At 60.0% G+C, this 12,896-nt stretch overlaps 1 protein-coding gene across 4 annotated transcripts in view; it reads right to left on the bottom strand.

The window, feature by feature from the left end:
- Positions 1-1,264: 1,264 nt before the first annotated feature.
- Positions 1,265-12,896, bottom strand: part of PIP5K1C (phosphatidylinositol-4-phosphate 5-kinase type 1 gamma) — a 50,175-nt gene continuing 38,543 nt past the window's right edge. The window contains exons 13-19 of one of the 4 annotated variants that reach the window (XM_034997445.1): positions 12,048-12,186; positions 11,902-11,934; positions 10,635-10,739; positions 8,263-8,377; positions 6,884-6,961; positions 4,175-4,258; positions 1,265-3,980 (exon numbers count right to left, since the gene is read on the bottom strand). In XM_034997445.1, the coding sequence (XP_034853336.1) occupies positions 3,978-3,980; positions 4,175-4,258; positions 6,884-6,961; positions 8,263-8,377; positions 10,635-10,739; positions 11,902-11,934; positions 12,048-12,186 (557 nt within the window). In that variant the 3' untranslated portion in view covers positions 1,265-3,977. The remainder of the gene's footprint in view (positions 3,981-4,174; positions 4,259-6,883; positions 6,962-8,262; positions 8,378-10,634; positions 10,740-11,901; positions 11,935-12,047; positions 12,187-12,896) is intronic. The other 3 variants (XM_034997446.1, XM_034997448.1, XM_034997447.1) reach the window with 3 other exon arrangements.

Below are 12,896 nucleotides of genomic sequence, written 5' to 3'. Positions count from 1 at the left end.
ACTGTGGGCGGAGCAAGACCGAACCAGGAACAGCAAGTGGGGCGGAGCCTGGGGAGGCGGGACCCAGGGGAAGTGGAGCCGGCGTGGGTTGGGCCCAGAAGGCGGGAACAGGAGGAGGCGGGGCCTCAGGGCGGGGCCAAAGGGAGGTGAGCCGCGCGGGCGAGGTCTCTGGGCCGGTGCGGGCGCGGAAGCTGCGAGCTCAGACTCAGAGATGGTAAATCACTTTAATAAAGCCCCCCCACCCCCCAGCCCCAGCGAGGCAACATGGAGCTGGGATCTGAACTGGGTCGTGCAGCTTTGTTCTGTGGATGCTGGGGAGTCACGGGAGGGTTTTGAGCAGGGAGAGAGGGGCAAGGGCGCTGGTTGTTAGGTGGAGCCCCTGCTGGGCAGGGGGCCAGGAAGGACTACAGCAGGTAGGGCTGGAAGACCCCGAAGTCTCTGCTCCAAGCTCCCCCAGCCCACCCCAGAGGATGGTACTTCATGTTCTAGTTTAAGCTCTTCAAATGTTTAACATACAACTTCACGACCTCATCCTGAATGCTAGCTTTGCACGCTCTGCTTGGTGCCAAGGCACAGGGTGGGGCTGGTGGCACGGAGGAATTTCCGAAGACCATCTCCCACCACCCCTGATAACAAGCCAGCTCATCAGCAGATGTGGATAAAACGTGAGGGGGCTGGCCCTGTGATTGTCAAAACGCAGATGTATCTTTGAGAGTATGCGCATACTCATCTTTGGATGGGATGGTAAGCACATTCCAGATCATCTCATCTGCGAGTCTATAAATGAGCTGCGTGGTTCTGCATCATGATGAAAACGGGTTTCCAAGGGCCTGCTTACGGATGGGATCTTATTTCCAAAGCAGCGTCTCTCCAGTTGGGAATCCTGGAGAAATGCTTTCCTCTTAAAAGGGGTCCATGCATTACCCAATTTGAGCAACTCTGGCAGAACCAATACAAACTTTGGGGAGTGTTTGTTCTTTTGAGCTGGGCTGCACTGATGTCAGAAATTTTTAAAAGTTTTCTGAACTCAACTGGAACCCGAAGGAGGCCACAGCTATTAAGGCATTGGGTCCTGTTGTTATTTTAAATACAACCAAGGTTTCTTTCTGCCCTCATTCAAAGTCAGTCCTTAAATTCCCAAGCAGACCCCGGGAACACACAGAGGCAAAGAGAAAGAGAGCTGATGCTTATTACCCGATTTTATTAGAGAGAACTCTTCAACATAAAAAGAAGGAGGGGTGGCGGGGAGGGGGCCCGAGGCTGCATATGTTATCCAGGGCCAGCAGGTCTGCACAGTTACAGATGTGCCCACGGCTCTGGGTTTGAGAGAGACGGCATTCTGTGCCCGATGAGGCCGCGCTCTGGATTGTCACACCTCAGACCATGGGGGCTGAGCACACGGAACCCCCAGAGAGAATTAAGACACACAAGGTTTGCAGTTTCATTGTTTTGAAATCAGTTCGACCATAAAAACGACATGGGGGTGGGTGGGGGGGACAGGCGATGCAACTGAGCCACCAGAGAAAAGGCGGTGGAAGGCGCTGGCCCAGGGCATGGACCGAGGGGCTGCAGCGACAGTACCATGGCAAGGGACCCCACCGGAAGGGGAGTATTGCACTGAGCCAAGTGGTGGAGGGAGGGGCGAGGGGAGGTTGGAGGAGGGAGGCTGGCAGGGGCTCTCGGGAAGCTGCACCTTGTCAGTCTCGGGAAATGTCTTTCATTTTCACAGCTCAGCCATCCAGACAGTGCCCAGGCTTTCGGCTCTCAGCGGCCGCAGCCATCAGAGATGAGCCACAAGGGAGACAGGGTATCGCCATGAAGGAATTTCGATTTCTATGCTGGGGGTCGGCAACAGCTGGGTGGGTCCAGGGCCTTCCTCTGGGGGTGGGGGGGCCTTGGAAAGGCCACGAATTTGCTACACATTATAAATAAAGTCTTGCCTTCCCGCCCCTGGCCCCCCAAATAATAAGCAAACAACTCCCATCGGCACAGTCTGCAGACCACGTTAGCATCCACGTGACAGTTCTCTGAAAAGGGACAAAGAATGCAACCAACACAAAACAGGTCTCCAAAGGGGTCTCAGCGACCTAACACAAAAACAGAAACGTCATGATATCCAGGAGGCTTGCAAATTTCTCTCACAAGTTAGCATCCAAGCGATGCCTTTGTTCCATGATTCACTGAGGAAAGCCCGAGGGGACCAGCAGAGCTCCCCTCCTTGCTCCTAAAGCTCCAAGTGGCTGAGGATGCCCTGGACATGGGGCGCACTGCTCCAGGACTGTGCATGCTGCTCTGGCCATCCCCACAGAACTCACAACGTGCCTGAACATCCGGCCTTTGGGGGCCTGGGCAGGGACTCCAATGCCGGCTTTTGGGTGACACAGTCGTCCCTGTTAGTCTTCAAGACCTGAGATGCACCTCTTGCTCAGCTGCCACCTCCTCGGCAGGAAGGGGTAGGGATGGACTGGCGACTCATGGCATGCAGCCAGGGCACTTGCAGACAGACGCTCATCTAAAATCCAGGTGAGGACACCTCCTGCCGTCTGGACAAAGCCCTCTAGGGCAACAAGGAGAAGACATCATTTTGCTTCTGATCTGGGACACCCACAGGGCTTGTTCTGATGGATCCTCTCACTGCTGCCTTACCCGGGCTGCATGCTGGCGCGTCCCTGGCCGCCCTGGACAGACAGCAGCCAGTCCAACAGGCTCCCTCCAGGCGCACGAAGTGAGCCGTGTGAGGGGAGATGACAGCAGGTGAGGGACCCAGATGAGGGACTCGGAAAATCAAACTCCTGGATCAGTGGGTTCTCCGCCAGGAAGGCAAGGGCTGGGAGAAATTCTTCCAGGTGTAGCTTCTGCTCCAAGCCAGCTCCTAGCTCCTCCCAAGCAAGCAAGCCATGGGGGGTGGGGGGCAGAGCGGGCAGGGGAAAACCATCCCCGCTGTTCCACCTCTCAAGAGGTGGGAGGGCATTTCTGTGGGGGCAGGACAGACCCTGCCATGCCAGCGGCTCCCATAGTCCCCTCTGGACCCAGTGGGGTCTCTGAGCCCGGGGGGGGGGGGGGCTGCTCCTGCTGAAGACGACAAACCCCCAAAATTTATTTTGTTTTTCACGAAGAACTTTGTCTCCTATTCTTTAGTTGTTTACACGTCACCATCTTAAAAGAAAAAGAAAGCCCTTCCCGGTCCTGGAGGGGGATCTCTTACTGGACAGCAGAGCAGCTTGACCGTGGGAGGGCCCCTGCTGCAGGACCCGCTCTCTGGAAGTCCCACGGCCTGAGGGCCCAGCGCATCTCCCTTCACTTAGGCCTTAGGCCCTCTCTGCGAGATACAGAGCGGGCCGCGTGGGGAGGACAGAGAGGCCCACAGTCCTGAGCTCCATGGAGAGGGGTGGCCTCCTGGCCATTCCTGCTCCCGAGTCACCTGGCAGGTGAGGTGATTGAAAACATCGGGGTGGGGGGGTGGGGGAGGTGGAAAGCCGCCCCCAGACCACTGGTCGGCCATCTCCAAGGACGGATGTCCAGTGCCTGAGCCCAGAGTGCCTGCGGGCGCGGGGGCACCCCGTCCAAGTGGAGAGCGGCAGAACCTCGGAGTGTGGATCTCAGCCGGGGTGACCAGGCCATGGGGGCACAGGTCCCGGGAGCCAACAGGCCTTGTTCCCTCAGGGAGACACATGCAAGCACAGCAAAGAACTACAAAGTGCAGTGGAGTGGACTTTCTTCGTTTTTCCAACACGTCTTTTTTTTTTTTTTTTTAATCTTTTTCTAAAAAAGCACACCTGTGCTGCCGTCTTTGTGCAAAGAGTAAGGACCCAAAATAAATACGTGATCGGACACTCAGGGAGGTTCACAGTCATAGGTAGTTGACAGGAGCGGCGGCGGCCGGCGGCGGACCGGTCCGGCGGGCGGGCAGTGCCTCCGCCAAGCAGCCAGGGCGGCGGCGGCGGGCGCTCGGCTCCAGGGCGGTGAGTGCATAGAAGTTACTGCGGAAGGCAAGGGGGCGGGTGAGGGCAGCGGCGGGGCCGGGCGGCACCCCCACCTGCGGGGCCGGCCCCGCCGCTGCCCCGCCCCCGCCCGCCCCCGGCCTCCGTGTCCCCGGCCGGTCCCCGGGCAGGTGGGGCGGGGCGCGCGGCCCGAGGCCCCGGCCCAGGGCGTGGCGAGCCGCGGGCGCACTTACTGTGTCGCTCTCGCCGTCGGAGGCTGGGTGGGCGTGCGCGCTATAGTGAAGCGGGGAGTACACCCAGCTCCTCTCATCGGTGGGCTGGGCGGGCGGGCGCACGTGCAGGGAGCGCGCAGAAGAGCAGGGGTGCGAGGAGGCGCGAGAGGCGAGAGGAGGAAGGAAGAAACAGAAATAAAGGAGGCGGACCCCAACGCGGACGACGAGTAGGCGGCTCAGCCCCCGCGGCCCTCCCCCTGACGGGCGCTCCCCGAACCTGGACGGCTGTGGGGCCGGCGGGGCTGAGCGGCGGCAGCGCGGGGTAGGCGGCAGGAAGCGGGGCGCGGAGTGCAGGCGGGGCCCGGTACAGCGGAGCGGGAGGGGGCGGGGCGGGGTTTGCTTGCTGTCCCCTCCCCCTGCCCCGCCCTCTTGTTCGTCCGGGCCTCCTGCTCGGGCCTCCTGCTCGGGCCTCCCGGGGCGCCCGGCAGCACCCCAGCCTCAGGTCCAGCCTGCTGTGTGGCCACCGGGGCCGCCAGCCGGAGTGGGGTCCTGGGTGGTGAGTGCCCTGGGGGGCGCAGGGTGGAGCCCATTTCCTCGTGCCCAGGTGAGACCGAGGCCCGGGGCACCCAGAGAGCAAACAACAGAGGCCCAGCCAGAAGGTGGGCTGCTTTTCCTCCAGGGGTGTCAGGGAAGGGGTCCCCATTCTGGGTCAGACTCGGGGGGGCGCACGTTCTTCCAGCACCCACACCGGTCCCTCCTGGGTCTGTTCTCACCACAAGAACCCCCGCAGCCCCCTTCTTCTCTTTCTTCCTCCTCTTTCCCGCAGACCCCCACCTCCCAGTCTTCAGCGCTTGTGGACCTAGCCCGTTGCCTGGCCTCTGCTCGGAGCACGGGGCCTCAGCAGGCACCTGCCCTGGCTAAACCTACGGAGGCCACAACCCAACGAGCCCCCAGACCTGCCCCTCTTCGGTCGGGCTGCCCCTTCTCTACAACCAGCCTCGCCTCTGCAGGGCTGGCTTCTTCAGAGCCTGGTGAAGAACAAGCGCCAGCATGCGGCCTCTGTGCTCTCCGGGTGAATGCAGGCCCCTCTGCCCTCGCTGCCCCTTGGGGCCCCCACTGCCTCTCCCCACCTCTGTGCCCACTCCTCCCTGCCCCTCCTACAGCTCTCGCTGCAGAACCTGCCCTCACCGGCCAGACCGTGGCACCCGCAGGAGGCACTTGGCCCACTGGGCACCACGGGCCGCTCATTCTGGTCTGAGCACCTGGCCCAGGGCCACACACCCCTTGAAGGTCATCCTCAGCAGACGGACTGGTACAATGGCGCACAGGCCCTGCTCACTGCTTAGTAGTCACAGCGCACAAAAACCCCAGCCTGCCCAGAAGTCCGGGGGCAGGATCTGTCTGGGGCTGCTTGTGCCCAGTGTCCAACACGGGGCAGCTACATCCCATGTTCAGAGCCACGGGACAAGAACGTGGGACAAGAGGGTCTCCACCTGAACTCTGCAAGGAGCTGGTCCCGGCGGAGGGAGGGATCACGGGCAGCAGGACCCAGAACCCGGCGATGACCCCACTAAAGTGGGGCCAAGGACACATCCTCCCCAGTACTGCAGGCCCTAGGGTCTGCTCCCATTCACCTAGCCTTCATACTTGTTGCTCCCTCTGCTCCTATGTGCCCCCCACCAGCTTCCGCTGTGCCCTCTACGGAGCCCACCCTTCCTTCTCCCACCTCCCCACACCCTGGGGTCAACCCCTCTGCAGGCAGCCTTTACAAATTGTTCCCCTGGTGGGGGGCCCTCAGGGCCTGCTGTGTGTCCTCAGCTCTTGGATCATTTTAAGGATGTGGCATCCCTGTCTCAGCAGGACACAGCACGGTGGGAATGTCTGGGGAAGTGGTTTCCACTTCTTGGGTTTGCTCGGCAGAGCTGGACACCCAGTGACGCTCAGAGGCATCTGGGGCTGGGGGTGTGAGCCTCCGAGGGGACTCATCTTGAGAACAGAAACTTCTGCTTCAGGATTTCAACCTGTTCCGCCTGCTTGAGTGCTGTATGGCTCTGGGCAGGTTACTTGGCCTCTCTGGGCCCCTCACTTATTGCTCATGAGGACAATAATAGGTCCTGAGAATACCACTGTTACATGATATCCACACAGCATCCCAAACACAATAGATAGATAAGCATCTACTAGACACAGGAGCTGCTTGGGAATTTGCACCCAGATTTTATCTAAACCATGCCCTCTTATGGGCTTTCTGGGGAGCCGAGACCTTGGTTTCTCCACTGTGAAGTGGGTATGGAAATACATCTCCTCTCTCCTGCAGTTAAGAGCCTGGCTTTGCTGACCCACATGACTGCCTACTTCTACAGGGCAGACGCCCCTAGGGGAGCCATCAGCAGCCAGGTCTGAATACAGGACAAGTGTCCACCGACTTGTCCCTGACTCAGGCAGGCTGGGGAGAGGGGCAGAGGCAGCCAGGGGCTAGGGTCAGATGCCGACCCCACCACTGCAACCAAGTGCCCTTAGCCCTGGCTGTGAGCCTCCAGGCCTAGCAATGCCCATCTCAGAGGGACCTAAGTGACATCACTGGGGGACACATGACCAGCCTCAGTCATAGTGATTCTTTCCCCAAGTCCCTTCTCAGAGGACGAGGGACAGCCAGGACCTGTGGCTCCCTGCTGCCCAGGGTGGTGGACCAGGGGCTGGGCTCCCTGGACACCTGCTGTGGTCACTTACAGTCCCTGAGGAGCTCAGCGTCACGGCCCGCAGTCGGCGATGCCGGGGAGAGTAAATCCAGTACCTCCCATCGGTGAACTGGGCGGGCCGGGCGGGCGGGGGAGGAAGCAAACAGAGGACAGGATGAGGCAACAGGAATCTGGCGGGTGGTTAGGTGGGGAGGGCGCTGGGCAGGGGCAGGAAAGCCGATGGCCAAGCAGGAGGTGAGTTTCGGGGTGGTGGGATCCCACTGCGGTCTGCCTACGTTCTCTGCTGCCCGCAGGGCCTGGCCGCCCACTCAGGTGTCAAGACCCAGACGCACACATAGGACATGGCCCCCTGGGGCCGCCTCACACACTGATCCACAGGATGGGACACAAACCAAGCGCCCAGGGACGGGGAGCTGACGGCGGGTGTGGGGACACACACACAGTGCATGCGCCTGTTACTTCTCCAGGCCAGACAGAGGCCCCAAGACAGACAGCAGGGTGGTGGTATATAAGGCAGCCATGGCTGCGGGCCCCCAGCTCACTGGCCATGGGGGCAGAGACAAGACTGAGGCCTGGGAGGAGGACAGGCAGTCCCCTTCATTGCATAAGGCCATTTGACCACTGAATACGGCTGCCCGAGGAAGGCAGCCTCAATACCCACTGTCCGGGGGTGGGGGGTGGGGGGTGGTCACTGGACAGGACTCTGAAGGCTCCTTGGCCACCCCGCACCCACCTCACCCAGGCTCCCAGCCCAGCTAACCTGTGTCTGTGGGAGATGCAAGGGGGGAGGTGACCCCCTGCTCTGGAAGACAGGTCCCGGGTCCCTGCGGCAGGGCCCCTTCCTGCTCCGACAGACCCTGCCCCATTAGGGAGCAGCCATGAGTCCTCGGCCAGTGAGGATGGCAGTGGGAAGCACACAATCCCCTGGCCTCCTCGAGAACAGAACCCACCTAGCTGTGCCCGCCACCCAGCGGGAGAAGATCCACACAGTTTGCAGCCCTCGGTGGCTGGCCCCGGATCTGCCCAGGACCAAGGGGGGCCCAAGGGGGCTCAGAGCTTAAGGACTCCAGATCTTTCCTAGGGAGATGCGGTGGCATGGCTAGGGCCTGGGCCTTGCCCGGTGGCCTGGTGGTGGTCACGAGGCCTGGGGAGGAGGGACAGGGCAGTTCCCTACCCTTAGAGTGGCCTGGCCTGGATGCCGAGGGGCAGGGTGCTCCCACGCCATGGGAGCGTGTGAGTGTGAATGCGTGTGAGAGCACACTGGTCGTGCAAGAGTACATGGATGTGAGTGTTGACCAGTGAGAGCACTGTGTCCACATGAGTGTCCTTGTGAGTGTGCGTGGGTGTGTGTGCATGAGCGTGTGTGTCTGGTCGAGGACCAGGCAACAGAAGGAGCTGCAGGGGACTTACAAAGTAGATGTCCGTGGCAGGTGCATCCTCCTCATCCGAGGCCTGGCTGGCGGGCTCCGAGGCCTGGCTGGTGGTTTCTGCTTCGGCAGCGGCAGTGGCTGGGGAAGCCTCCACCCTGGGGACACGCCGACACAGGAGTCCTCAGGTGGGGCTCTGGACAGCACCCGTGGCCCCAGCCCCAGCTCACCTCCCGTCCTCTCATCAGGTCATCACAGAGACAAAAGACTCAGGAAGCCGAATAAAACAAACCCCCACCCCCAAATACCTCTGAGGCAAGGGTGGGGAGGATTTGCCCACCCACTAACAGGAGAGCCCTTACCCACCCCGGCTCAAGCGCACACACAGGTGGGCAGGTGCACCTCACCACTCACCCCCTGGGTGACCCTGAAGGTCCTTTCCCATCGTTAAGCCTCAGTATCCTCATCTGTAAAGTAGGGACACCTGGCACCCACCCCCATGTTGGGGTCAGAACCTCTGTAATCTTCACTGAGTACTTACTATGTGCCAGGCCCTTTCAAGAGCCTGGCATGAATTCACCCAGCAACTCTCCCCTGGGGCGGGGGCTGCTGCTGTCCTGAGTTACAGACAGGAAACAGGCTCCAGATGGAAGGTGAGGCGAGGCCTAGGCCTCAGCTGGTGGCTGGGTGATTGGGGTACAACTTCCATCTCATGAGCAAAATGCCCAGCTCCGAAATGGGGGGGCACCTGTAACCACAGAGAGCTGGATCTCCAGCCGCGTGGGAGGGTGGGCTGTTTTGGGGGCAAAGACTGAAAGATGGGTCACACTGCACGTGCATCTGCGTATCTGTGATGTAATTCTTGATGGCAAAGTGCAGGCTGGGGGTGTGTGTATTACCACTAAGTAAGGTGTCTTGAGATAGAAGAGAAATTTTAAAAGCATGTAAAGGAGAAATCACAAGAGGAGCAAGAAAAATTTGATAACAATGCAAACACAGAACCAAACAGACCAAATGGGACCAACAAGTAAGGATGTAAAGCAACAGATCAATACACTGGACATGGCCAGGTCTGAATGTTCCATCCCTCAACAGAGAACACAGGTTTCTCCCACACGCCCACTGACATTAAAAATGAATTTTGGGGTGCCTGGGTGGCTCAGTTGGTTAAGTGCCGTGATCCCAGGGTCCTGTGATCGAGCCCCACATTGGGCTCCCTGCTCAGTGGGGAGCCTGCTTCTCCCTCTGCCCCTCCCCCCAGCTTGTTCTCTCTCTCAAATAAAATCTTTAAAAAAAATGAATTTTGTATTTGACCGTGAAGGCTTTGATCTGTTTTTAAAATATACATCCATTTTTAGGGGCGCCTGGGTGGCTCAGTCGTTAAGCGTCTGCCTTCGGCTCAGGTCATGATCCCAGGGTCCTGGGATCGAGCCCCACATCGGGCTCCCTGCTCCGCGGGAAGCCTGCTTCTCCCTCTCCCACTCCCCCTGCTTGTGTTCCCTCTCTCGCTGTGTCTCTCTCTGTCAAATAAGTAAAATCCTTTAAAAAAATAAAATATACATCCACTTTTAAAGGCCACTTTCTTGAACTTGTAACTGAATAAAAATAGACATAAGTACTGAACACGTAAACAGGTCTTCAAATCCTGGGAAGTTGAGAGACACCTGTAAATAAACCCTAGAGCAGGGTCTCTCCCCCGTGGCACCATGGCGGGTGGGGCTAGACAGTTCTCTGCGGGGGTCCCGGGCGCTGGTGGGAGCGCGTCGCTCGCCCCACGCCCTCGGCGCCAGGAGCCCCCAGGGTCACAAGCGCAGGTGTCCCCAGAGGCTGAAGGCCACTGCTCTATATCAAAGAGCCGGTATAAAAGACCTGCCTCCCACTGAACCCACGAACACGGCCGGAGCGCAGGGCCGAGGACAGCAGCTGGAGCAAAAAAGGAGCCCGAACGTTCGACCTCCGCCGGAAAGGAAGGACCACGCACGGAGACCAACCAGAAGTTGGAAGGAAGGCATTAAGGACGAGTGGAAGTGAGTGACACAGGAACACAACACAGCTGGGAAAGGGGACTGCGTCCAGACCGCAAAGCCCCCTCCCGCAAGCCGGGGGATCCGGGCCACAGTGCGTGAGAACGCCGGGACTGACACATCACTTGCAGCTCTGCCGCAGATCAGAGGCCCTGATGAGGCAGCATCCCGGCCCCCAGCGGCCCCTGCGCAGACTGCCTGGTTCCCACGGCCTGCATCCCCACCTTTCCAGTGGGAGGCCCCATTCCCAGCCTCCCCCATCCCCCACTCCCTGCCCAGAACGTGGACTACATTCCCCAGCCTGCCTTGCTGCCAGCTGGCCACGTGACCGCGCTCAGCCAATGAGATCAAAGCAGACGCACGCGCGCCAGTCTGGCAATAGGACACTCACCCCGTGTCCTCCTCTTTGGGGACCACGATCTCCACGCTGCACGCGGGCTCCACCTGCACCGTGATCTGCTGCAGGTCCTCCTCCGCGTGTGTCTCCTCCTGAGGCCTGGAGGCAGTGGGAAGCTGCACCTCACTCTCTCCTCACCCTAACTCTGCCCCCCCAGGGGCACCAGCCAAGCTCCAGGCCAGCGCAAATCTCCAGCCCTGCTGGGAGTCTCCATGGGGTGCTCTCTCTGGGTGCCATCTGACCAGTGCCCTAAGCTGGCCCAGCTCACTCCTGGTCCCTCGGGCGGTCATGCCCACCTGGGGTCTGCAAGGGGGCAAAGGCTGCCCACCTGGGGCCATCCTGTGACTCTGGTACCAGGAGGGGCATGTGTGAATGGTGGCCTGGATCCTGCCCACCCTCCTGGGGGTGGCTGGGCACTGGCCTGGGGGTGGGGTGGTTCCAGGGGTTTCAAAGGTCCAGGCCCCTGCTGTCAGAGGGTCAGAACATTCCGGCAGCCCGGCATGCACACTCCGGATGGCAGCACTAGGGAGCAGAAAGGCCGCTGAGGCTGGAGCAGGCAGCAGGACAGAGGGAAGTGCATTCTGCCCAATGTGTTTTACGCTGTAAGGTTTTGTTTTTTTTTCAAATGGCAGTAATAATTGCCCCAACACTAAGGGAGGCAACAAGGCCTATTCACTGTGGTCGAGTTGGCAACAACTGAAGAGCCCCAAGGGCAGGCTATTCTGTCAGACGGAAGGAAGCCCGCAGGCGCTCCACCTGCTCACAGATGACCTGTATCTGCTGAGTGCGCCAAGCAAGGGGCACCGAGCTGGGCTGGTGGCAAGACAAAAGGCAGAAACAGGCCCGGAGGTTTATTTTCTTGTATATTCATAAAATATTTCTAGAAAGAGGAAAAAACCCGTCCAGGGGTTGCTCCCAGGGAGGGGAAGGGGCATGTGGCAGGGGGAGGTGTCTCACTATATTCTCTTTTGTACCTCTTAGAATAAAAATATTTAATAAAAAGAAAAAAGGATCAGCACGCAGGTGGAAGGATCTTCTGCCTGCCCCCGGGGTCTGTGTGTGGAGAAGAGTACAAAGTGACTCAAGATTCTGTGCAGTTCGAGAGCCTAACTTAAATCCGTGCCCATGAAAGTGGTCAGAGAGGCGGAGCTCTGGGTGGGAAAGCGCAGGGGGTGCAAGAGGGGGAGGGGGGAAGGGTGGGGCCTTGCAGGGAGCCCCGACGGGCGGGGCGGCTGGGGGGGAAGCTGGGGTCTCAGCTCACCGGCCATCCTGTCCCGAAGACTGTGTGCGCCGCCTGCAGAGAGACCAAGCAGGTGGATGGGGGCGGGGGAGGCCGCCCACCCCACCCCTCCTGCGGATGTGCCCCCCGCCCCCGCCTCGCTGAAGGAGACAGCCCAGGCCCCTCACCGGTACCGCGGCTGCTCGGACGTCTCCGAGGGAGATCGCTCCGGGATGGAGAGAGACGTGGAGGACAGGGTAGTAGCGATGGAGGCGGTGGTGGCCTCCTCAAAAGATGGCGGCGTGCAGGGCAGGAGGTCGGGCCGACCTGTGGGGAGAGGGCTGTGGGCACCTGCGGCAGGCCTTCCAGGCCTCTGACTCCACTTGCAGCTTGGCTCACCTTCAGCAATCCAGGCCCCCGCCCCACCTGCCACCCAACACTCCATTCTGCTCAGCAGCTTTAAGAGGGCAAATACGTTCGAATTTACCCTCGGCACAAAGGCTTCCAATAGCCCCCTAGTCTCAAACTGAGATCCAAACCCTCCTCAGGCCCACAAGTCCTGCCAACCCGCCCGCTTCCTCTCTCCCCCGCCCCCTGACTTTTCTCCAACCACACAGGCCTCCTGCTGTCCCTCCAACATACCAGGCCCTGTTCTGCCCCAGAGCCTTTGCACCTGCAGTTTCTCCCTTCCTGGATGCTATTCCCCCCTCCCCAACCCCTCCCTGCCTGTAATCTTGGACTCTTTAACCTTGGGAACTGGGAGGGACCTTCCAAAACATCATGCCCAACCCCATCAAGTGCTTCCTTCCTCTAGGTCTCTGGACATCTGGTGATGGGTGGGTCACCTCTTCGGGTGGCACCTTCTCTGCTCAGCTCTCCCTGTGGCAGTCCCAGCTGCTCCCCCTCCCAGGACGGCTGCAGACCTTGGGCTGGGATGGGGGGTGACTGTGACCCAGGCCCCTCCCACCCAGGTCGCCAGTTTCAGGAAACCCTTCCTTACACTGGGTTGCTCCCTGTATGCCCTCCCCTCTCAGCCC

This window comes from Mirounga leonina, unplaced genomic scaffold, assembly GCF_011800145.1.
Source record: "Mirounga leonina isolate KUSES-001 unplaced genomic scaffold, KU_Mleo_1.0 Mir_94, whole genome shotgun sequence".
Classification (NCBI taxonomy): Eukaryota; Metazoa; Chordata; class Mammalia; order Carnivora; family Phocidae; genus Mirounga; species Mirounga leonina.
Note: the sequence above shows the minus strand (reverse complement) of the source record. Positions and strands in the feature narration are given on the sequence as shown.